The sequence below is a fragment of the Haliotis rubra genome, unplaced genomic scaffold, assembly GCF_003918875.1.
Source record: "Haliotis rubra isolate DU_JTF1 unplaced genomic scaffold, ASM391887v1 Scf67, whole genome shotgun sequence".
NCBI lineage: Eukaryota > Metazoa > Mollusca > Gastropoda > Lepetellida > Haliotidae > Haliotis > Haliotis rubra.
Window position 1 is genome coordinate 175935 of NW_025767379.1, and position 26203 is coordinate 202137.

The window sequence follows — 26203 nt, forward strand, 5'->3', positions numbered from 1 at the left end:
CTGAAAAGGTTCAGAGCCGCACTAGGCTAATTCTGGTGTGAGGAGCTACAAAAAAGGTCGTATCGGCCTCTCAGGAATATGGCCTTGACACCACCTTCTTTGTGTGGCATTTTTAGAAGTTGGATACAAACGTTATGGATGAGCAACTTCTTTAGTCAGGTGATGCGACGTTTTGATACAGATTCTTGTGTGGTTGTCGAAACGTCTATGTTTACAACAGTTGGAGGAGTGAGTTAATCTAAGTCACGTCGGCAGTATGTCGGCCATATTGTAACTTGAACACGCCATGCATTCATACAGTTGCACGCTAATTATAAGCTGTTATCGGTGGACAGAAAATAACCAGCAATATATCACAGATTTGTTTAATACTAGTCACAGATCATTTTACACTGATATTGCATAAAAACGGGGCTAGGTGGCCAGCAACATAGGTAAAGCCACCATACTGGGGACCATGGTGACTTCCTCTATCTCTGCTACCTATATGGTTCCACTGCCAGATGTACACCTATCACTAGTTACTGGCGATTGTTGGTTTAGCCGGAGATTAATATTAAACACTTATTCAGCACTTACAATTCAGGTAGATATAACTACAGCTTGAAAGCTGTGGTCGTACATACCCTCTTTAGGCGTGCTTCAACACCCATTAAGGGCACAGCCACTAACAATCTCAGTGCATACTCATCTCCTACCAATATATTGAAGAAAAACATCATCAAATAATTCTATTTAAAACAGATAATATTAAATGATAAACAACGTCTTTTGCTGTTTTCACTCTGAAATATATACAGTATGCACATTAATTTCAAAATGGACCTTGCTCCTTCGCATTAAGAAGGATCAAACATTCCGGGTTCTCAGGATCTCCTGGAACTTTGGCTTCTCTCTTCAGTATCGGGATGAGGAATAGCAGCATGGTGCCCAGAAGAGACACAGAGCCTGTAGGCATACAGATACGTGTCGGATTAAAGTCAGTTTAGTGTATGACATGTGAGGCATAGTACCTACTGCACATAGTCGTGAATGTGCTATATCACGGGGGTATCGACAGACTACCCTCATGACCTACGCTTGTAATTGTACTATACATTTTTGAAAAATATTTCATCATACCGAATAAATATGTTCTGTCTAATGACAACCGTTACTCATTCTGCCATCTTTTCATTCGTCTGTGTAAACCCGTTTGTAAACTTTATCTTTTATTTCTAAAAGTATCTGTGTATACAATAAGTTATTTGAAAGGCCATTGTCCAGTCTCGTCAATTCTAAGTTCACTTCGGATTTTCTGCATTGCCTTGGCTGGCTTGACATAGTAACATGGCTTTCACAAACACAACTGTAATTGTAAGTGTTTGCTCTTAACGTTGAAATATAGAGAAAGCTTTGTAGTGAACATTTTACCATTCTCGTGCAATGAAGGGTACAGGCTTACCACCAATATGGAACCCTGCGGCGTATGATGATGTCATGTCGTACAGTGCACCTGGAAGAAGTAGAAGTACATAATGTAGTTGTTGGTGCAGTAACAAAAGTGGGTCTGTGAGGGAAATATATATAGGAATGAAGGTACTCCAAAATAATGTGTTAAGAAACAAACACTTAAGTGAGCTAAAACTTGAACTAAAATTTAACGTTGCTTCGGCAATCTCCATCTCGTTGACGCCCGGCGGTCCATTTACAATTGTGACTAAACCAAACCAGTGATTGATATTGTGAGTAAAGATATCGATGTATTGGGTGATGATGACACGCAATTAGCCACGTTAAAGCGCCTGACTCATTTCAATCTCATATAACAGAATAATGGTGACGAAAATCGTAAACCTGAAAGCTATTATCTGTGTGAATTATAAAGAATACTTATATGTTAGGATATTTACTATATTTGATTGTACATCGAATGTAAATGAATGTACAAGTGCGTGTACAAGTATGTACACTCTATGCATATTGCGTCGTGGGCATGTTGGCAGATGAACTTACCTGCAATGGTGGGACCAATCAGATAGCTTACACCGCCAACACATAAGGTAACTCCAAACACTGTTGCCAGGCGTTCAACTCCGAACAGCTCCACAACAATAGGCGTCAGTAACATAAAGCTAACACCGTAATATAAGCCAAACAGAACTTGGTATAGAACAAGCTGAGCAAATCCATGGGCGAACAGTGGCATGAATAATACAGTCAAAGAGTTCAGGCCTTGGCACGATATGTACATCATCAGCAAATCAGTGCTCTTGTCATTACAGATCGCCCCAACGAGAATCCGCGCCACAGTGAGAGTGAGTCCATAGGCGGTGAACAGCGATGGGACTTTGGCCGGTGGTACTCCAACGGAACGCACATAAGATGGCAGATGAACCAGCTGAATTGAGTAGCCCATCATTAATGTGAAATAGTTGAGAAGGATGATAAGTAGAATCTTGTCTTTCAGAAGTGTGAATGCGCTGACATTTTTACCAACTGCAACAGAAGCACTTTGTTTTGACCTTTCGTGTGGAAATATCAGAGATCCCGTTACCACCATCTGGGCAATGACACATCCAAGCGTGGACATCGCGGTCCTCCAGCCAAACTGGTCAATCAACCAGCCAATCACATGCGGACCAGACAAGACACCGACGCCAGTGAATGATAACGCGAGTCCATGGGCTAATACTCTTTTCTCCTGGAAGTAATATCCGACAACTATTGTAGCTGGCGTGTAAATGATGCCAAATCCTATCCCTGAATTGGATAAAAAGAAATCAAGCACATAATATCATACCTATATATTTCCTAGTTGTGTTGTTATGTCGATTATAGCATAACAATTTAAGTGTATTTAAAAGGTATTATTAACAAACGTTAGTTATGAATACACAATGCCATTTAGAAAATGGGTCAAATGTAACATATGCTATACTTGGGATTACAACTGAGTACTAGAATCTGTACTTTTCTAAGAAAGTGTAATCCAAAGTATAACATATGTTAAACATTAGTTGTTTTGCTACACCGAGATACCGTAGAGGGAAATGAAGCACAGCCAAATGTGGCATTCCTCACCAGAGAGTATTCCGAAACAGCCAAGCAACTGCGGAAGAGTGTTGGTAATGCTGGACGCCACGAGTCCAACAGATAGTATTGTTCCTCCAATCATTATGGATGTACGTATACTGAACATGTTACAGATGACACTCGCCACAGGACCTGAAACGCTGCACGTGTTTACTTCCTCCATCAACAACATAAACATCCACTGAGGACATGCTAGCATATTTCCAAATAACTTTCTGTAAGTAGATCTATTCAGATTATATAGAAACCAACCGTTGTGCGAAGATGTTTACACTCTGAATATTCTGTTTCGGCTTAAACACTGTTGTTGCTACATGACTACTATTGCCATTGACCATATTGTTTTTACCACAACTATTTTTTACTGACATCAAATTGTGTACTGCCATTGTATTTGCAGAAGCTTGTATTGATTTGTAAACCTAGTTAACATGTTACACCGTAGTTTGATCATGGTATACTGACATAAGGTTTCGGATTTATCATTTATTTCGGAGTCATTAAAACACAATCTACTGAAACTATACATGATTGAGCCAGTAATGGCTTTTAAGGATATTAAAGATCGAACAACGTGCATTGTAGTCACCTAGTATTGACTGCAGGCTGATGAAGAAGGAACACACCAAGCTAATATAAGCCGTACTGCCATCGTAATGCTGGAGAAACCGGTCCTGGAACATTCCTGGGAAAAGAATGCATGATAGAATTTCTTATTACTTACGTTATAGAGTAGACTGGATGGGTTTCATGCGTTCGCCATATGTGAAAAGTAAGATGCACATATTACAGGTAACGGATTTTCAATAAAAACATTTGCCTTTTAGTGTGTAGGACAAACAATTTGTCCATAAGCACGACCTGGCACAGACACGTAATTTACCACTAAGAAAAAACCGAATCACAGTATTTTCCATAAGTTTGTTTGCAGTCAACAATGTCGGTGAGTGAGTTAATATTTAATGTCACATCGGCAATATTTCAGCCATATCGTGACGAGAACATATGTGACATTGAAATGGAATATGTGTATATTATAAAACCCTGTCGTCAAAGGACAGTAAAACAACTAGAATATCACAATTACAACTAAAACTAGTGTGGAAAATTAAAACTAATAGCACTATTTGGACAATACAATATAAAAAGGGTATAGATCGCCAACAACTGAAGGTAGATCACCATACTAGGGACTGTTACGATGTTAGATTGTATTATGATTGCTCCCTTTAGATTTTATACAATGACTGGTCCCGGTATCCCAGCATACCTAGCGTGTACCAATATGGCGATGTATGCATTAAAGGTCAGTGAAAGCAGACCCGCTCGTTTTTATTGAATGGTGGAATGGCAAAGCCATGTCACCACGAGAACACAACGAAACATGGTGTCAGAAGTGAGCAGAACTCTATTTATGCCGACAGTATGAACTATTGAGCTGTCAGTGAGCGTCATTAGCGTGATAACGATGAATGAAAACGGTCCCGTGGTTGAAGAAGGCGAAGCACATGGCCATGATGGGGGCAATGAGCAACCAGAAGTGCCAGTCCAGGGTAATCAGTCTGCTGCGGGAAGACGCATAAATGTGCCCTTACCAGCGAAACTCGAGCTGAAAGGTAGTTTGGCTACGAATTGGAGGAAATTCCGTAGGATGTGGGACAATTATGAGATTGTAACATGACTGACTGATGAAAATACGAGGTTCAGAACTGCTACCCTGTTGACGTGTATAGGTGGTGAGGCTCTTGACATATATATGATGGTCTGTCGTTTGCCAATGATGTAGAAAGAAATAACATTGATGTAGTGTTACAGAAGTTTGAAGAATTCTGTCTTGGAGAGGTCAATGAGACCTATGAAGCTTATGTATTCCATAAGACACCAACAGCCAAGTGAAAACATTGACACTTATGTTACACATCTTAGAAAGCTAATCAGATCGTGTAATTATGGAGAGATAGAAGCCAGATTACTGAAAGATTAGATTGTTGCAGGTGTCAAAGATGAAGCACTCAGAAGTAAACTACTAGAAGTCAGAAACCTCACTCTAGCAAATTGTATTGATATCTGTAGGGCATATGAACCAAGTCAATACCAAACCAAAGCTATGAATGCTACATCAAGTCAGGATGAGGTACATGCTGTAGCTCAAACGAACAAACTTAAGAGACCTGAAAAGAGTGAAAAGAACCAAAGATTTCAAAAGAAAGGAAAGAAAACAAGAGTTTGCAAGTATTGTGGAACAGACTGTCCGCCAAAAGATTGCTCTGCATATGGTAAAACATGTAGCATATGCAAGAAAAGACATCATTTTGCTTCCATGTGTAGATTTAGAAAATCCCAACCAGTTCATTTGGAAAATGAAGATGATAGCTGTGATGAAAATGACAATGACTATGTCCTAGCTGTGAACACTGATAAAGATTTTGAAAAAACCATATGTGCAAACATGAATGTTGAAGGTCATGTGATGGATTTCCAGTTGGACAGTGGTGCGACAACTAATGTTATGTCCAGTAGAGACTATGTTGCCATTACAAAGGATACAGCACTTAGGAACACAGAGAAGACACAGAAAAGTCTAGTCACAAGACAGAAATGCGGACAATGGGTCAGAAGGTTTTCACTGTGACAAACCCAAAGACTGATGAAAGCTACAAAGTGAGATTTGTGATTGTTGACCAGGACTGTAAGTCTATTATGGCAGCCAGAGCAGTCCAACACATGCGTCTGATTACAGTGAATAGGGAGAACATTGCTAACGTGGATGTGAAGACTGATCCAGGTGAGGAGCTATTGAAGCAATATGAGGACGTCTTCAAAGGTGAAAGTCAGCTTGAAGGTGAACTGCATTTAGTGACAGATAGCACAGTGACACCTGTCAAGTTTCCATGCAGAAAATGGCCTCTCACTGTGAAGATTAAGGTGGATAGGCTTATGAAGCTAGGAATTATAACACGAGTGGACACACCAACAGACTGGATCAGCAGTTTAGCAGTGGCGATGAAGACCTCGGGAGCTGTAAGGCTCTTCATTGACCCAGAACCATTAAATACGGCATTGAAAAGGAATGAATACCCGATACCAACCATAGATAATATTAGGAGTTTCTTCACACACCTAGATGCCAAGAATGGATTTTGGCACGTCTGCCTCGACCAAGACAGTAGTTACCTGACTGCATTTGAAATGCCCTTCGGAAAATACAGATGGCTCAGAATGCCATTTGGCATCTCCCCAGCCCCAGATGAATTTCAAAGGAGGATGGACAATGCTTTAAAGGGCTGAATAGTGTTTTTGCATCACATGATGATTTGCTTGTATGGGGCAAAGGCAAGACACCCGAAGATGCTTCCATGGATCATGATAAGAATCTTGAAAATCTCCTTCTACGATGCAAAGAGAAAGGTCTGAACTGAATAGAGCGAAGGTTGATTTGAAGCAGACACAGGTCAATTACCTATGTTATGTGATATCTAAGGATGGTTTGAGGGCTGATCCGAGTAAAGTCGACGCCATTGAGAAGATGCCCTCACCAGTACAGAAATGGGTTACGCCCAGATAGAGAAAGAGATGTTGGCAATGGTGTTTGGATTAGAAAGGTTCGAGAGATATGTTTATGGAAGAAATGTGATTGTTGAGACTGATCACCAGCCTCTTGTGACAATACATAAGAAGAGTTTGCTATCTGCGCCACAACGTCTACAGAGGATGCTTCTACGACCGCAGAATTTAGAAGTATGAGTACGAAGTTGTGTACAAAAAAGTGAAGGAGATGTATGTTGCAGACACACTCAGTAGAGCCTTTGTAACGAGATGAGAGAAGGATGCTGAAAGAGAAGAAATCTTCCAAACTTCGTTTGAGAGAGAGCTACAAAGCAGAGACATGACGGAAAACATTGCTGTATCGAGCGAAAGACTGCAACAGCTGCAATTAGCAACAAAGACTGATGACAACCTATTTCACCAGATGAAAGTTATTCAGCAAGGATGGCCTGAAGAACTGGACAGATTTCCAGTGAATTTGAGACATTTTTCAACTTCAGAGAAGCAATATCTGTGCAAAATGGACTAGTGTTCAAAGTAGACAGAATTGGTGTGCCTACAGCTTCAAGACAAATGATTATGAACAGGTTGCATTTGAGTCACACAGGTATACAGAGCTGTGTTAGACGAGCACGTGAGACAGTATATTGGCCTTAACATGTACAGGGACATTGAAGACTATGTGGCAAAATGCAGGGTGTGCAATAGCATACAGTGTAATCAGTGCAAGGAGCCAATGATACATCATCAGATTCCAGAGCTGCCATGGCGATATGTAGTTTCTGACTTGTTTGAATGAGACAAGAGAGACTATCTCATCACGGTCGATTTCTACTCTGATTTTTTTTAATCGATCGCCTGGATGGTAAAGCAGGAAACGAAATCATCACCAAGCTCAAGGCCCACTTTGCCCGCCATGGAGCCCCGCAGGTGGTGATAACTGAAAATGGTCCTCCATTCAATTCTCAAAGTTTTTCAGATTTCGCATCAGCGTACGGATTCGAACACAATACCAGCTGTCCAGGATATGCACAATCCAATGGCAAAGCTGAAAGTACAGTCAAGATCGCAAAGACAATGCTACAGAAATCGCATGACGCTAAGGCGGATCCATTTCTAGCTCTCCTTGAGTTACGAAATATTCCAAATGAGAAAATGGGTTCATCACCAGTACAGCTTCTCGTCAGTAGACGTACCAGAACTCAGTTACCAATGTCCAAACAGCTTTTGAAACCAGAAATACAGCACAAAGTGAAACAGAGGCTTATTGAGAAAAAAGCTGTTCAGATGCACAACAGGAATACCAGAGAACTGCCGTCACTTAACAAGGGTGATATTGTGAGATTCCAGCCTCCGGGTCACAGGAGATGGATTAAAGCTAGAATTGAGAACCAGGTAGATGTTCAATCATACAGAGTTCGCACAGAGGAATCGAAATCGAAAACATCTTCGAACATCAAAAGAACACTTTGCAGAGACGGGTATATGAAATAGATATGCTCCAGTGCCAGGTTCAATACCTACTCAACCAGTGCTCATGAAGATTACCAGGTTTAAACCCGAAATCAACAGGTTCAAACCATGGACCAGCCTCGACAACAGCCAGCAGTATACGACCTGTTGAGCCACCAGTGACAAACAAGTTGAAAAATGTTAATCCTCCTCAACGTACCCCAGTGAAGTCACAACAACCGCTGCCGAAAACACCACAACATGGTCAACAACCATCAGTGTCTGCTCACCAGCCACAGCTGTGTCCGTCTAAGAGTGACGTCCATGTCAGTCCTCAGAGACCAGTACGAGGCAGGGTTGTGAAGAAACCCACCTACCTCAGTGACTATGTACCATAAAGATCTTGACTGTGTAGTGGTCACAATAGGATGAGCAGTGAGCATACAGTGTGGTGCATGGACACGCCTTATTTCAGTATTGGTGCATGTTGCACACAATTTTCAGTATTAAATTTATTATTAGCATTATATCAAGTAATTGATACTGAGTAGTGTTGTGCAGATAGTTTCCATTGATATATATGCTTGAGTGGCAAGAATTATGTTCATCTTATTTGAGTAATGCTTAAACGGTTGAAAGAAATGGAAATTTGATAACCTCTAGGGGATTGTTACTCTGTCTTATTCATGTTTTCTGTAAAGAAAGAGGGATGTTACGATGTTAGATTTTATACAATGACTGGTCCCGGTATCCCGGCATACCTAGCGTATACCAATATGGCGATGTATGCATTAAAGGTCAGTGGAAGCAGACCCGCTCGTTTTTATCGAATGGTGGAATGGCAAAGCCATGTCACCACGAGAACACAACGAAACAGGGACCATGGGGACTTAGAGTACCTTTGCTACCTGCATGGACCCTAGTTGGATTTACACCACCCCTTCAGCCCCTGGCGACTGTAGGACAAGTTTAGCCAGCAGTTTAAAATTGCAAAAAAAAAACTGCGTTTACAACTCTGGTAGGTTTAAATTTGACTTTGAAAGTTTTTGGAGTTACGTATCCTCTCAGGAGGACAATAATTTTATGATACTGCAACCCCTTTGAGGATACAGCCACTAACCATCTCAGCTGCTAATTTATACTACCATTATGACTACCATGTCATTTATCTATTTACAAAACATATTATTCAAAATTTATCTAATAATTATATTTCCTTTTAAAAATCAATGCTTTAATGATGAGTAACACTATAAAAAAGATCCTTAATTGTTTTGACATTAAAATATTTATCCCTTGTGATGGACAAAATACACTGTGATTCTCCCATCACAAGGGTTACAATACAGAGGAACTTCACCTTTGAGCAAATATGCATGAGTGTATCTAGTATGGCCAATGCGAAATCGTCGCATGATGACCTCTTCAAATCTGGACTGACAACCCAAGTGCAACCAATATAGGGTTTTATAGCATGTAATTTATTAGTACCTACTTGAGTGCCCCACTTCTGCATCAGATCACGAATGTACAATCTATTGGTTGCTTTGTAATCAGAGTATGGAATAAGAAGTGGTGTCACAGATTTCTTGAGTGCTGCCTTAGCAGCAAAGCCATTGTCACCAGAAATTCCAACGTGGCTTGGTAACCAACAGAGGACGACCAGTATTGACCAGTAGCAAGATCATAATATAACTCAATTACTTCTATTAAAAGTGGATGTTTACACGAAAGATTTTTATAGCCTGGAGGCAAGAAAGAGAATCTGAAAATATGATATACTGTTTATATTTAGGGTGTCTATTTATATATTTAAGAGTTGTTAGTATTGCCTTTGCTTCTGCTGTGAAAATTGAACTGTCATTGGGTAATCTGGAAGATATTGTTTTGGACCCAATGACAGTGGCACAAGCCACTGCGCCACCAGGATTAAAAACACAATTAAATGCTGGGTTAACCTTGTGAGAATATGGTTTTGGTATATACTGTAAGGATAATTTTATACGACATTGGCTAAGAGATTGCTCCTCAGCCTCGACGTACAGACTGTCAATAGGAGAAGTTCTGAAAGACCCAAGACAAAGTCTTAGACCTTGGTGATGGATAGAATCAAGTATTTTGAGGTTGCTTTTACAGGCTCCAACATATACGATGGAGCCGTAATCAAGTTCCGACCGGATGAGATATCTGTATAGGTGCAGTAGGATAGTTTGGTCCCCTCCCCCACTTAGAAGTGTAAACGACTTTTAACAGATCAAGTGCCTTCAGGCATTTAGCTTTAAGAGATTTAATGTGTGGCAGAAAAGTTAATGTGAGTCGAAAATAAGACCCAAGAATTTGATGGGGGTGACGTTTAAAAATACTTTTGGATCTTTATGCGGTTTATACTTTCTGCAGAAATGTATACAATTACTTTTTGTTATAGAACATTTAAACCCGTTTTCAAGTGACCATTTTTCAATTTTACTGAGACAAATTTGTAATTTGCTGTCTATTGCATGCATATGTATACCTCTACCAGAAACATTAAAATCATCCACAAATAATTATCCATCAACTGAATCACTTAAAACATTTGGAAGGCTGTTGATTTTAATGCTGAATAAAGACAATGTCGGTAGTATTGACAGTAGTATTCGTTTATTCCTTTTAGGCAAATCGGCCCATGGACATCATTGAACATTAATATACTGATATATTGAAAGTGACAATGATTATACATTGCGGAGAGACAAACAATATTTAACATATTTTGCTACATTTAGAATAATTTCATGATCTTTACTGCATACTAGTAACTTATAAGAATAAGAAGTAGGGTTATCGGAAAATCTAGATGGTAAATTCCCAAACTTCGGCACCATACAATAACACCACGATGTTAATGTCAAACAATTTGATGAAATATTAGCTGGCAATCCTGGGAACTTGAAAAGTAACTTTTTTGATGAAAAATAGAGCCTTATACCTTTGACAGCTAACGTATCTACACACTTTGACCAAAATACCCAAATAATTATAATAAGTGGTGTGTACCTGGTGTGTTACCTGAGGGTGTCAGGGTGTTCTACCCTTCCACCCTAGGCAATCTGTCTATCCACTCTGGTTCTGGGGATGATGTAGCTAAGATGGATAGTCAAAGATAAGTCCGGTATGGTGTTCAAGTCCTGTTTATTTTAGCATGAATTCTTTCCCAAAAGATCCTCAGATACTTCCTAGCTTTCCTAGTTTACATGCAACACAGATTCACAACTTCATGGAAGAACTTGTTGGTTTTTTGTACAACTCCAAAAGTTACAATTACATCTCAGCCATTCTCTCAATATACAGAGAGAACCTCTCAAGTCAACGGTGGGGCCCAGCTCTTATTGAGCCTTGAACAGTGATCAACAGCATGAGCATCGATCGACTGAATTGGGATACAATGATATGTGTCAACCAAGTCAGTGAGTCTGACCATCCAATCCTGTCAATCCTGTTACGACAAGCATGGATTGCTGAAGATTAATTCTAACCCAGATCTGTATTTGCATTGAGAGCCAATGGTTTGACAACAGGGTTACCAAATAAACACATGCAGTTTACATACCTACAGAGATGACCAGAGTCCCCAACACATACATGTTGAACACCGACACCGCAAGGACCACCCACGCCCAACCACTGTCAGTGTTCCGTCCAGACCTCATCCCTTTGAAAAGGAACAGATTGGAATAAGGAGTATTTCCATGACAACTTCTCACTACGCTTGGTCACTGGTTTGTCAGCACATTTCCCCTGCTAATGGGTTTCACCATGGGGGTTTCAGAAAAAACATCTACCTGCTTGACTTACTTAAAGTTTCACTTTTAAGGTCAGTGACATGGCGCTTTCAGAGAGGTTTAAAGCTAGCTCACGCACTTGGGTACATATGAATATGCGATGCCACGTTATGCTGGACACATTGCTCGAGAGATTTACAAACAGCTCGTTAACAGTGAGTGAGTGAGTGAGTGACTATTGAATCATAAATTGTTTGCTGTCACACTGGGCACATGGTGAAGCAATAATTGAATTTCTTCACAGAAGATTTAAATCACCAATCAAGAGATGAGATGGCTTATCACACGAACGTCATTTCCACAGGTTTGGAGAAAATCTGTAAGGCACTGTCAGGAAGTTTGATTTGAATGCCAGTTGTGATTAAAAAAGCCGTGAACATGACAGATACATTTTGCAAATATGTCAGGGACGTTCTTGTTTAAAGTTCAGCGGTGAAAATCCAGCAACAAATAATTCTCGACGGTAAGATTGACCTGATGAATACACGCAACAAGCCCACCTATTCAGAGGCTGTCAAGAGGGACGCTGTGGATACCCCTCCAGCCGGTGGTCAAATTGCTACTATTCAGAGTCAACAGCCGTGTCGACAACAACCAAGCAAGGAGATAAACTACCCTTGCGACAGCAGGATGGAAGACAACCCAAGTGCTGACGTCATCATCATAGACGACAACGTGGGACAGCACACTACCGACGAGGATATATACCATGATAGTGCTGATGTTACCCATTAGGGCTTCAACTAGGGCTTCCACGGGTACTCGAGTACTCGAGGACGAGTCGGGTTCAGCTGGACTCGAGTCCATTTTCAAGGACTCGAGGACTCGAAAAGGGGAGATAACTCGAATTATTTGACGTTGACAGACTGTCTGCCATGTGCTAAGCGAGTGAGTGAGTGAGTTTAGTTTTACGCCACACTCAGCAATATCCCAGCTATATGGCGGCGGTCTGTAAATAATCGAGTCTGGACCAGACAATCTAGTGATCAACAGCATGATCATCATTCTGCGCAATTGGGAACCGATGACATGTGTCAACCAAGTCAGCGAAACTGACCACCCGATCCCGTTAGTCGCCTTTTACGACAAGCATAGTCGCCTTTTATGGCAAGCACATGGGTTGCTGAAGACCTATTCTACCCCGGATCTTCACGGGTCCATGTGCTAAGCACGAGCGGCCGTTAACGTCTAATATTAAGATAAGATATAACTTTATTATCCAGGTGGAAATTCTTATACATCCAAACTGTCTGAAAATGAATATATACACAGTTCACAAAAATATACACAATAATTGCATGCTCAAAACGAATGCTATTTACAAATAAATCTGACATGATGTAATTCAATTAACCTCATAGGTAAAGAATCTGAATAATTTTAGTTCTAATCACATGATGGTGTGATTCAAAATATTTGTTGCATTCACGAATACTTGATGGTATGAAAGACTGTCGAGCTCTGTTTGTTTTGAGGGAAGGTAATCGACAGCAGCGTCCAGAAGGAAGTAGTTCAAAATGTTGAGATCAAATATATCAACTATCAAATCAAATTTTAGCTGCCTCTTTGACAATCTCGCGCTCATAGATAAAGGGAATATACTCGAAAGACACTCCAGAAATTTTGCAAGCAGTATTAACAATTTATAAAGTTTGTTTTTGTTGCGATGAGACAGATCCCCATATCAACATAGAAAATTGTAGGTCAACACACTTTGAATAAAGGCTTGATAAAAAACTGTCATTACGGTTTTGTCAATGCCTTCACGATAATAATTTTCAGAATCAGAAATTAGGCCAGTAACAGTGGCGTCATCTGCAAATTTCACAGTAGGCAAGTCATATATTGACAAGTAACAGTCATTAGTATGATGAAGAGTACGGATGAAGGAACACAGCTATGTGGATCTCTAGTAGAGGTTGAGAGAAAAGAAGATTGATAGCCATTGACACTGACATACTGAGTTCTATGTACCCTGAATTCTTTAACCCATCTGATAATGTTTTCATTAACACCTAGATTAAATAGTTTACTCCTCACACGGTGTGGCTGTATGGTATTAGTTGTTACAAGTCTGCAGATGAGAGTAAATATTATACATCGTTTGAGATTCACTTCTTAAAATGATTAGGTAACTATCTTGACAAGTGATAGACATGGAGAAAGATAAAAAAAATCAAATGTATGGGCGTATCTTGATCTGAATAGTGAAAAGAGCAAAATAACCAAATGCCGCCTGTGCGGTATATCACTGCGTTTTGAAGTACAAGAAGTACGAAGACAAAAAAGATTTGTCAAGAAAACATCCAAATACTGATTCTGACCAATGGGAAATGTTAGTCACATGACGATATGAAGTCGGAAAGAAGTAAGTGTTCACTTGTGTGATTTTCGAGTACTCGGGTCCGAGTCGAGTCTCATCCCTCGATGAGCTTCAACGAGTCCATTTTTTTGGACTCGAGTACTCGAGGGATGAGACTCGACTCGGACCCGAGTACTCAACGAGCCCTAGCTTCAACGAGTCCATTTTTTTGGACTCGAGTACCGAAAATTACTTTAATGTTTCCCATTTTTCATCTCCTGTTGAATACATCGAGTATCACAATAGTTATATCACAAAATGTCTACATGCTGCAACTATACTTGCAATTCCTACTTCAAAATTCCAAGCACAATTAAACCCATACTGGAGGAAGTATGAACTTAAAGAACATCATGACCAGATGCGTAATTGCCGCAAAAATTGAATTTCTAACGGCAAAAGCCACAGTTCAGATGACAAATTGTTGATTGAATATAAACAAGCCAAACGTGCATTTCGAAGAAACCATCGTTCAGCTAAGCAACGTTACAAAAACGAAACATTTTATGAAATCTACCAAGCAGCTGAGGTAGACATCCAAGAATACTTTAGAGTTACAAAAACGTTAAAACGTAACAGAGAGCAAACACAGTCTCTAAGTTATAAGGGAGACTCCTGTAACACGCAGGAAGGTGTATGTAATCTCTTTGCCGGGTACTTCAGAGGCTTGTCTGTACCTCAGAATGCAGAATGCTTTGATACTGGATTTACAGAGCACGTTGATAAGTTTGTAGAAGATGTTGTATATAACCCTGTAAATGACGACAGTGATTCAGTCATTCTCTCCCCATTTACTAAAGATGAGGTACTTGATACCGTGAAACGTCTTTAAAACAACAAATCTCCAGGCCCAGATGGTATTTCAAACGAGCATGTAAAGTATGCTGGTCGGTCTGTTATTGACCATATTGCATCACTATTTAATGCCATTATATCGTTTGAATATGTACCAAATGCATTTAGTGTTGGTAATGTTTTACCAATTCACAAAGGAAATGGTAAAAGCAAGCATGAACCATGTAATTATAGAGGTATCACTCTTACGCCTGTGCTCTCAAACCTTTTTGAAAGATTACTGCTCAAAAGAATTGAAACATGGACAAAAGCAGAAAACGACTTCCCTCACCCTCTCCAGTTAGGATTTAGGAAGGGTGCGGGCGGCGGAAACGGCAGCGCTTACTCTAACTGACAGTATTGCCTACTATGTCGAAAGAAATTCACCAGTTTATTGTGCCTTCCTTGATAATGAGAAAGCATTTGACAGAGTTTGGTTGAATGGACTTTTCTATAAGCTTTACAATTTCGGAATTCGAGGTAAACTGTAGCGACTTATATACACTATGTACACATCAATGAAATCATGTGTTAGCACTGGTGGCTGTATTTCTAATGTATTTGATGTAAAACAGGGTGTAGGTCAGGGTCGTGTCTTATCAGCTTGGTTCTTCACTCTATATATAAACGACTTACTTCACAGTATCGTTGACTCTGGGCATGGCATATGTTTACCATGGGGTAAAACACCAGGGGTACTGTTAGCCGACGACTTGTCTTTGTTAAGTGCATACCCAGGTGGACTTCAAAGTTTGCTTGATGTTGTACATAAGTATGCGCACACGTGGCACTTGCGTTTTAATGCATCAAAGAGTCTATTTCTTGTATTTGGAGATACAAAAAGAAATGTCCATCCTAAAATATACATTGGTGAGAAGGAAATACCGTCCAATACACATGTAAAATTTGCTGGTCTCCAAATCTATTCATCCGGTAAAACCATAGAACGTACGCAGTTTGTATGTGAAAGGCTTAGGATACTCTTTAATGCCAATAGGAGCCATGGCCTGTGTTTTGGTGGCCTTAAGCCACTCTGTTGTATCCGTATTTGGGAAGGAATTATTCTGCCATGCGGTTTGTACACTTGTAATGTATGGGCCCGTTTACCTGAAAAGGAATATGATATGCTGGAAACTGTACAAAGCCAGTTTTGTAAGAGTATCCAAGGCCTTTCAAAACGTGGATCATCCACAATAGCCACAGACAGTCTTGCCCTGGTCACACTGCGAAGATATATGCACCAGAAGTCCTTGCTATTTCTCGGTAAACTATGTAACAGCGATACTGAATTTGTCTTTAAGAAAGTGCTTGTGCACAGACTCTGTCAGTACAGAAAAAAACCTCATCACTGGAGAAAGAGCGATTTTGCAAGTCATCGCCAATCTTCCACATGCATAATCTTGTCACAATGTATGACCTAGATATGCATTTATACAACTATGATGACCAATCTTCCTTCTTAACGAAGGCTGAGTGGTCTGTACTGGTTAAAGAAAGAATACTTAAAGCTGAGGATTCACATGTTGCTTCTGTAACGAGGTTGAGACTTAACCTTGAAAGATATCAGACTATAAGGTATCCTAAAAATGTTCACAGACTATGGTCTGCATGCTATAAAATGCCAGAGTGTTCCAATAATATTGCTGCTCTTTTACGTATCAGCACAATGAGCCTTCAATCTCTTTAGTGTGAATGTGGCATTGTTGCCTGTGATATTGTAAAACATGTATTTCTACACTGTACTCTCATACAAAGTAGTAGAAACCCTTTGATTGAGTCACTAGTTGACATGCTAGATGTTGACACTTTTGTCAGTTTATGGAATGATGAAGAACTATTTGTCTCATGTATGCTCGGTGGTCTACCAGATGTATATGCTCAAGAGCTTGAACAAGAAATGTGGTTTAAATGTATAACACTTATCGCAAGCTCTGTGAAACCCTGGCTACATCAACTAAAATACCTGTTCTAATTTTGATTATCACACTCTGTAACCTGCAAAAACATATATATAACCTATGTTACAACCTGCTGTATCTTCGACTTAGGAGGAAATAAAGATTATCTGTGACATAGCTATCCGTAGAGCTAAGGGGAAGCTAGATTGATAGGGGATATAGCTATCTGTAGAGCTGAGGGGAAGCTAGATTGATAGGGGATACAGCTACATGTAGAGCTGAGGGGAAGCTAGATTGATAGGGTATATAGCTATAGGTAGAGCTAAGGAGAGACTAGATTGATATGAGATACAGCTACATGTAGAGCTAAAGGGAAACTAGATTGATAGGGGATACAGATATAGGTAGAGCTGAGGGGAAGCTAGATTGATAGGGGATATAGCTACAGGAAGAGCTGAGGGGAAGCTAGATTGATAGGGGATACAGCTACATGTAGAGCTGAGGGGAAGCTAGATTGATAGGGGATACAGCTACATGTAGAACTGAGGGGAAGCTAGATTGATAGGGGATATAGCCATAGGTAGAGCTGAGGGGAAGCTAGATTGATAGGGTATATAGCTACAGGTAGAGCTGAGGGGAAGCTAGATTGATAGGGGATACAGCTACATGTAGAGCTGAGGGGAAGCTAGATTGATAGGGGATATAGCTATAGGTAGAGCTGAGGGGAAGCTAGATTGATAGGGGATACAGCTATAGGTAGAGCTGAGGGGAAGCTAGATTGATAGGGGATATAGCTACAGGTAGAGCTAAGGGGAAGCTAGATTGATAGGTGATACAGCTACATGTAGAGCTGAGGGGACGCTAGATTGATAGGAGATATAGCTATAGGTAGAGCTGAGGGGAAGCTAGATTGATAGGGTATATAGCTACAGGTAGAGCTGAGGGGAACCTAGATTGATAGGGGTATATAGCTACATGTAGAGCTGAGGGAACCCTAGATTGATAGGGTATATAGCTACATGTAGAGCTGAGGGACGCTAGATTGATAGGAGATATAGCTATAGGTAGAGCTGAGGGGAAGCTAGATTGATAGGGTATACAGCTACATGTAGAGCTAAGGGAAAGCTAGATTGATAGGGGATATAGCTATATGTGCAGCTGAGGGGAAACTAGATTGATAGGAGATATAGCTATAGGTAGAGCTGAGGGGAAACTAGATTGATAGGGTATATAGCTACAGGTAGAGCTGAGGGGAACCTAGATTGATAGGGTATATAGCTACATGTAGAGCTGAGGGGACGCTAGATTGATAGGAGATATAGCTATAGGTAGAGCTGAGGGGAAACTAGATTGATAGGGTATATAGCTACAGGTAGAGCTGAGGGGAACCTAGATTGATAGGGATATAGCTACATGTAGAGCTGAGGGGAAGCTAGATTGATAGGAGATATAGCTATAGGTAGAGCTGAGGGGAAGCTAGATTGAAAGGGGATACAGCTACAGGTAGAGCTGAGGGGAACCTAGATTGATAGGGGATATAGCTACATGTAGAGCTGAGGGGAAGCTAGATTGATAGGGGATATAGCTACATGTAGAGCTGAGGGGAAGCTAGACTGATAGGGGATATAGCTACAGGTAGAGCTGAGGGGAAGCTACACTGATAGGGGATATAGCTACAGGTAGAGCTGAGGGGAAGCTATTTTGATAGGGGATATAGCTACAGGTAGAGCTAAGGGGAAGCTACACTGATAGGTGATACAGCTACATGTAGAGCTGAGGGGAAGCTACACTGATAGGTGATATAGCTACATGTAGAGCTGAGAGGAAGCTACACTGATAGGTGATATAGCTACATGTAGAGCTGAGGGGAAGCTAGATTGATAGGGGATACAGCTACATGTAGAGCTGAGGGGAAGCTAGATTGATAGGGGATACAGCTACATGTAGAGCTGAGGGGAAGCTATATTGATAGGGTATATAGCTACAGTTAGAGCTGAGAGGAAACTAGATTGATAGGGGATAGAGCTATAGGTAGAGCTGAGAGGAAGCTAGATTGATAGGGGATATAGCTATAGGTAGAGCTGAGAGGACGCTAAATTGACATGAGATACAGCTACATGTAGAGCTAAGGGGAAACTAGATTGATAGGGGATATAGCTATAGATGGAGCTGAGGGGAAGCTAGAATGATAGGGGATATAGCTATAGGTAGAGCAAAGGGGAAACTAGATTGATAGGGGATACAGCTATAGGTAGAGCTGAGGGGAAGCTAGATTGATAGGGGATACAGCTACAGGTAGAGCTAAGGGGAAACTAGATTGATAGGGGATATAGCTATAGGTGGAGATAAGGGGAAGCTAGAGAGATAGGGGATATAGCTATAGGTAGAGCTGAGGGGAAACTAGATTGATACGGGATATAGCTATAGGTAGACCTGAGGGGAAACTAGATTGATAGGGGATACAACTACAGGTAGAGCTGAGGGGAAGCTAGATTGATAGGGGATATAGCTGCAGGTAGAGCTGAGGGGAAGCTAGATTGATAGGGGATACAGCTACATGTAGAGCTGAGGGGAAGCTAGATTGATAGGGGATATAGCTACAGGTAGAGCTAAGGGGAAGCTAGATTGATAGGGGATACAGTTATAGGTAGAGCTGAGGGGAAGCTAGATTGATAGGGGATACAGTTATAGGTAGAGCTGAGGGGAAGCTAGATTGATAGGGGATACTGTTACATGTATCGGATGGTCAGGCTCACTGGCTTGGTTGACACATGTCATCGATCCCCAATTGCGCAGATCGATGCTCATGCTGTTGATCACTTTAATTGTCTGGTCCAGACTCGATTATTTACAGACCGCCGCCATATAGCTGGAATATTGCTGAGTGCGGCATAAAACTAAACTCACTCACTCACTTACAAGCATAGGTTGCTGAAGACCAATTCTAACCCGGTAGTGACAACTTACCGGAAGCAGTGGTCATCGACGTCTGTGAAAACAGTCATGTGAGCTTTTAACCGAGTTCTTAGAGGACGCTAATTTGTGCATTATATATGGAAGAGTCGGCCAGCAAGAATTCACATATATTAAAAACGGATCCTTTGTTGTGGACAGGAAAACATGTGCAACATTGAAACTTTGAAGTGTCGAGAATGTCATCTTCGATTAGCGGTGTCAATACTCCTGACAGTATATCATCGAAAGGATGAGAAAGCCACAATAACTCGGTGTATATTCCACAGGGAGTTGTATACTCCACAGGGAGTTGATACGATGTGTCGTTGAGATTCACATCCAATGATCGAGGAAAACATATCAGCGCCTTGAGCATGTAATAGTTGCGTGGATATGTGCCCTTTATAATAATCCTAAAAAACATCCGATAATAATCATACCGGATCACTCTTTACCTTACTTGTGATGCAGAGAAACTGTGGCTAAATTGTAAAACGGTTCGGCGGAAAGTGCTACGAAAACAGTTTACAACAGAAACAAAACTATTTGATAAAGTACTGGAAACGGACATAACTATCGGATGGACGAACAGCAACGTTTATTGGACCAACTTAATAATTGTGATTCTCGTTCATTTTGGAAAATTCGGTAAGCTTGGCATTGGCATAATTCTATTCCATGGGAAGTCGAAGTTGATGGTGAGGTTTGTGTCTTTAGAACTGCTGTGTTAATAATTGAAAACAGGATTATAGTTCATTGTTTGTGGATAGTTTTTCACACGCCTTTAATCATGGTCAATTACGTGAAGTTCAACGTGACCTCGATAACAATAGTGTTATATGGGACACTGCTAAAGATACTACTGACCTGCATTTGCGTATTACAAGGCCTGAGGTCACACGGTTGTACGTGCTAAACGTGGAGAGTCCGCCGGTCCAGATCTTGTACCAGCCGAGGCACTAAAACACAACCACTGTGTAGACATTCTCTTCAAATTGTTTAGCTACTGTTTTGATAACGCTGCGTGTCCTGACATATGGTGTACCAGTATTGTCAACCCTGTCAACCAGACAGTAATCCATGTGACCCACTAAGATATGGGAGCATGTCACTTTCATCAGTCCCATGTCTCTGATATTTTAAACACCCATTTCAGCAAATGGCTTGAAAACAATTACGTGTTAACAGTGTTCGAGTTAACGCAAAAACCTGCTTGTTTCATGTAAATACATCTACATTTCACGCACGATATTTTCTACCTACGTGTTCCGCACGCAAAGCATTTTGTGTCCAGGGTAGTTACATTTTCAAGTTACTTCCTTCACTTTCATGACATTGAAATGTAACATTGTCCGTTTTGACATGGTGGAGTTCCCCAGGTGTAAATATAAACAATTTCAATATAGCTGTATGAAATTCTATTTTGTTCGAGTAACGCTAGGCCCCTTTTTCTTCTTTTTTTTATATTTCTAACGTAAAGTACAATAGAAAATATAGTTACCTTCCCTTTGAGCACATGTTATGAGGATTTTGAAGCTCTTTCCATTAATAAACCGGTACGAAATAAAGAATTATACCTCGTCTTGTTTCAACGAACAATAGCAGCTTTAGCATATGCAGACGATATTGCTCTGCTAGCGGAACGCGAAGCTGATCTTAATATTGTTTTCAGCTGTTTTGAAAGATTGGCGAGGAATTAGTAAATTTTAATTAAGTTCAGACAAATCGAAGACTGTACATTTTAGAATTCCATTAATTTCAAGGACGCAGCATGTATTTAGATACACCTGTTAAGATCAACAAATCAGTTCAATGTACACTTGTTGAGGATAATGTAATGAAGGAGTTTGTTGCCTCGTGGAATTTATTGTTAAATGGAGAGGAAGGTAGAACTTGTTGGAATAAACTTAAACTTTTGCTTGCTCTCAAAACTCCACTTCTAACCCCAATATCAAAACGCATAACAAACCTCATAACTGAATACAACCTAATTAAGCTAAAACAAAACACAACCCCATCCAGTATATCCACACCTAAACTAAAAAATCCTGATATAAACACAAAACTCTCCTCCGAAATAAATAAACAATCAAACAAACCCAACATCGCCAAAAACACAACGCGTGAACACAGCTTGATAACATGAACACTGGCCAAATTGGTGCCACATGTATATAGACGGATCCTTTGATCCGGGTACAAAACGCACAGTTTTCGGCACCCACACATCACAGCCCTCAACACAAACTTAACCATACAGACTCCCCATTGGTGGATCCAGAGGGGGGGTTCAGGTGTTCTATAGGGGCTGGAATAGACGAATATCCGCCATTTTGATTTCTGACGTCATCGAACACCTGGCTGACCTTATTTCACAGGGATCAATGACCTAGTACTGAGCTGACCGTAGGGAAATATAATGTTATTAATGTTAACGGAACTTTCCCAGAATAAGAAAAGATTTCAATAAGGGATATGCTATTTATCAATTTACGCTGGAACCCAAACGCATAGAAGGGAACTGTTTGAATACCTTTAAACAAGGCGACCTTCATTTGGAGTTACATGTTAAGTCAGCGCTTCCGGAAGGTATCAACTGTCTCATTTACAGCGAGGATCAGTTGATGTTTAAGTGAACGGAGCACGTAACATTAGCAACACTATGAATACACGACAACTACAATGCCTCTTGAACAAAGACAGTGTTACTAAAGGGATGAAAATCAAAGTGCTTGCTGCCAATCAGTTACCACGGACCATATCCACATATCCCAAGGATTCATTTTGAATAACCAAGCCTCTCATCAACCTGGACAACACTGGATAGCTATAAGGATGCAAGATTCAAAACACACAGAATTTTTTGACAGTTTGGGAAGAAAGCCTGAGTATTATCAAAGGACATTCCACACATTCCTACAAAGGAATGGTTCTTCTTTCCAACACAATACACGGACACTTCAAAGTAAAAACAGTAAAACTTGTGGACTGTATGCTTTGTTTTATGTGAAGATGAAAGCCAGAGGACATTCAATGAATGATATTCTGAATCGTTTTACTTTCAACCCAAGGTTAAACGATATGCTAGTGTATAGATATGTGTCTTCATTATGTGTCAGTTATAGTTAACGTGGTCCTCCTCCTTAAGAGATGTCTATGTACCCATGAAACTGAAAAATGTACAGACTGTGGATATCTATATCAAGGACAGAAACGGTGATTTAGCTTCAGTTAGCCGTGGACCAGTGATAGTGACACTTCATCTATAACCTCTGTGTGAGAGTCAGTATTCATTCTGAACAAGAAAATGAACAGTAGATACTGGATACCCTATCTGGACGACCCTAAGAAATGGACCAAATATTACTATTTGCAGGCTAAAGGATATCCCAATCCCTTTACTAACGTTGATGATTATGTGATCTATTAGGAGAAACAAGGGGTAAAGATGGACCTACCCCATTCTAAAGAGACTTTTGCACTCACTTCTCCAACCCAACAAGTCGTTCAACAGGCCAAAGCACGTATTCAGATGCAGGAAAACGGGGGAACTGAAGCCGAAACAATTACTTCCTCCCAGAGTCGCACAAAGAAACGGAAGACGACTTTTTAGATAAAAGCAGCTAGTAGACAGGTCTGCTGCCATTTAGACTCGAAAAATGTACAGATTGATTCATCTCCATGAGAAAACTGTAACGCAAATATAATATAATGAATATAATGGGCGACTGATCAAAAGCTTAATCTCATCCTCCATTATGTGGTAGTCACAGAACTTACATAACCGATGTTCCAGAGCTGTCTTAGGTCGAGTGAACCTAACACGTTCAACTTCTAAGGGGAGAGAACTACAGCGCAGCTTAGCCGGAGCACTGCGGTGGGATCTGGGAATCAACTGTGTAACGCACGGTTCAGAACTTTTGAAAAGCCTATTGTTCGTAGTTATTACCATTTCCAACTGTTCACGGTGATTCCACAATTCTCTAAACCATGCTTTTTTGTCGAGAGATTGAATCCATTCACAAGATAATTTAACAGCAAGTCCTGGCATGTTATAGATGTCATGAACTGGAAGCTATAGACAGTTAAAAAGGTTGAAACTGCATTGTGAGAAAAGTAATTTCCTCAGCAGCAATGTCAGTTTACAGAACTTCAGGCTAAAACCCATTTTAACAAACTAACGTATTATAATGCTTTGATACATGCAGTATGCAGTTGATTCTTGGTAATCTGTGGTGACTCTCTACCTCTAACAACTGCCTGCTAGTGGTGGTTGCAGACAAAAGTATTTCGTTGTCGTGCTGTGACGTCGAAAACAATCGAAACTGTGGTTTGATCAAACTGTAAAGCGGCAAGAAAGCAGTATCATAAAACTAAGCGTATTTTTGGCAAAAACAAGTCTGACTCAAACCACAAAATATTTATTACGGCCTGTAAAACTATAACAGAACTCTGAAACAGTCAAATCAAGCCTACAAAAGGCAATGTGCAGAAAAAATATGCTTGGCACAAAAATCTAATCCTAAAACATTTTGGAATATTTTAAAATCTTTCTCAAGAAAGCGTAATAATAATCTCAATATTGAGTTGGTGAAGCTTTTTAACTATTTTAAAAGTGTGAATGAGACTGATGAAAGCGATGATGTAAAACATCGACATGCATGAATTGAGTGAACGTGACATATTAGATAATCTAAATACAGAAAGCGAAATAGCTCGTGCAGTGAAAGCGCTCAACAACAACAAGGCTTGTGGTACTGACGGTGTACACAATGAATATATCAAAGCAACGCTTGATACTCTCATGCCTGTATATGTTAGATTGTTTAATTGTGTGTTTGATGATGGAGTTCTACCTGAATCTTGGCTACTCGGTTACATCAGGCCAGTCTATAAGAATAAAGGGTGTTCATCAAACCCTAATAGTTACAGAGGTATAACAATTGTAAACTGCTTGGGCAAAGTTTTCACTTCCATACTATCGGAGAGATTACAAAACTTTTCAGATTCCATTGAACTTATAAGTAAAGCACAAGCCGGCTTCCGTAAAGCTTTTTCTACAACAGATCATGTTTATTTACTGAAATCCCTTATCGATATATATAAAGGTCTTAATAAAAAATTATATTGTGCTTTCATAGATTTTAGTCAGGCCTTTGACACGGTTTGGAGAAATGGTTTATGGATTAAAATGATTAAAAGTAATATAAGCAGCAAATGTTTTAAGATAATTTACAATATGTATCAACAAATTAAATCCTGTGTAAAACATGGTGATTCTACTTCACCATTCTTCTACTGTAATATTGGCGTTAGACAGGGTGAAAACTTATCTCCATTTTTATTTGCTCTCTACCTTAATGACCTTGAAACCTTTTTATGTGAACACAATGTAAATGGACTTGGTATTGTAAATTGTTTTTTTGAGGAACAGCTTGGCATGTATATAAAATTATGAGCACTTTTGTATGCAGATGATACCGTTTTGTTATCGGAAAGTGCTGAAGAATTACAATTAAGCTTAGATAATTTCTCAACATATTGTACATTGCGGAAACTTAAAGTTAACTTAGATAAAACAAAAATTGTAATCTTTTCAAAAGGCTATGTAAAGAACAAATATAGGTTTAAACTTTTTGATGAGGAAATTGAAGTTGTCCGAGAATATCTATACTTGGGAATTCTATTTAACGGCAATGGTAAGTTTGCTAAAGCAATTAACAGACTTGCAGAACAAGCAACACTGGCGATGTTTTCTGTTCTGAAATTTTGTAAGTATATACTTAAGGTAAGATAATCTACTCCAAATTTCATTGTTTATGGGGAACTCGGTAGATATCCTATTGAAGTAATGATTAAAACAAGAATAAGAAGTTACTGGTGTAAAGTCATTACATCAATATAGTGTATAATGTAATGGCTAATGTGTCAACCTGTTTGGGTATTCAATTTGATCTTTTAAATGTAGTGAATAGTATACTTCAAAAAGTTGGGTTATCTTATATATGGCAGTCCCAAAGGTTTCCTTCCGCATCCTGGCTGAAACACTATGTTAAATACACACTTATAGATCAGTTTAAGCAATCATGGAATGCTGACCTTCAAAACTCATCAAAAGGTAAATACTACTCCTTATATAAGCATACTCCCAACTTAGAACCTTATTTAATCAGTCTCCCATTGAAACAACGTATCTGGTTAACAAAACTGCGAACATGCAATCACAGATTACCGATTGAAACCGGCAGATGGTATAACAT

The 26203-nt window shown here is 39.9% G+C and overlaps 1 protein-coding gene across 2 annotated transcripts; it reads right to left on the reverse strand.

Moving 5' to 3' along the window:
* Window positions 1–351: 351 nt before the first annotated feature.
* LOC124257674 (monocarboxylate transporter 14-like) lies at window positions 352–21052 on the reverse strand. Of its 2 annotated transcripts, XM_046691797.1 has the most exons (7): window positions 20811–21052; window positions 11663–11764; window positions 3665–3760; window positions 3064–3207; window positions 1996–2742; window positions 1445–1495; window positions 352–948 (listed from the first exon to the last, which is right to left on the reverse strand). In XM_046691797.1, the coding sequence occupies exons 2-7, from the start codon at window positions 11760–11762 to the stop codon at window positions 815–817; spliced, it is 1272 nt and encodes a 423-aa protein (XP_046547753.1). In that variant the 5' UTR covers window positions 11763–11764; window positions 20811–21052; the 3' UTR covers window positions 352–814. The 2 variants fall into 2 exon arrangements, with proteins under 2 accessions (XP_046547753.1, XP_046547754.1); XM_046691798.1 differs by lacking the exons at window positions 11663–11764; window positions 20811–21052 and adding an exon at window positions 8731–8754.
* Window positions 21053–26203: the final 5151 nt, after the last annotated feature.

Bases quoted from the DNA above. Each gene is read 5' to 3' on its own strand.
- LOC124257674 (XM_046691797.1), bottom strand. From the start codon at position 11,762: ATGAGGTCTGGACGGAACACTGACAGTGGTTGGGCGTGGGTGGTCCTT. The intron at 1,496-1,995 runs GTAAGTTCATCT...TACTTCTTCCAG, and splicing joins GATTGGTCCCACCATTGCAG to GTGCACTGTACGACATGACA. The intron at 949-1,444 runs GTAAGCCTGTAC...GTATGCCTACAG, and splicing joins CGCAGGGTTCCATATTGGTG to GCTCTGTGTCTCTTCTGGGC.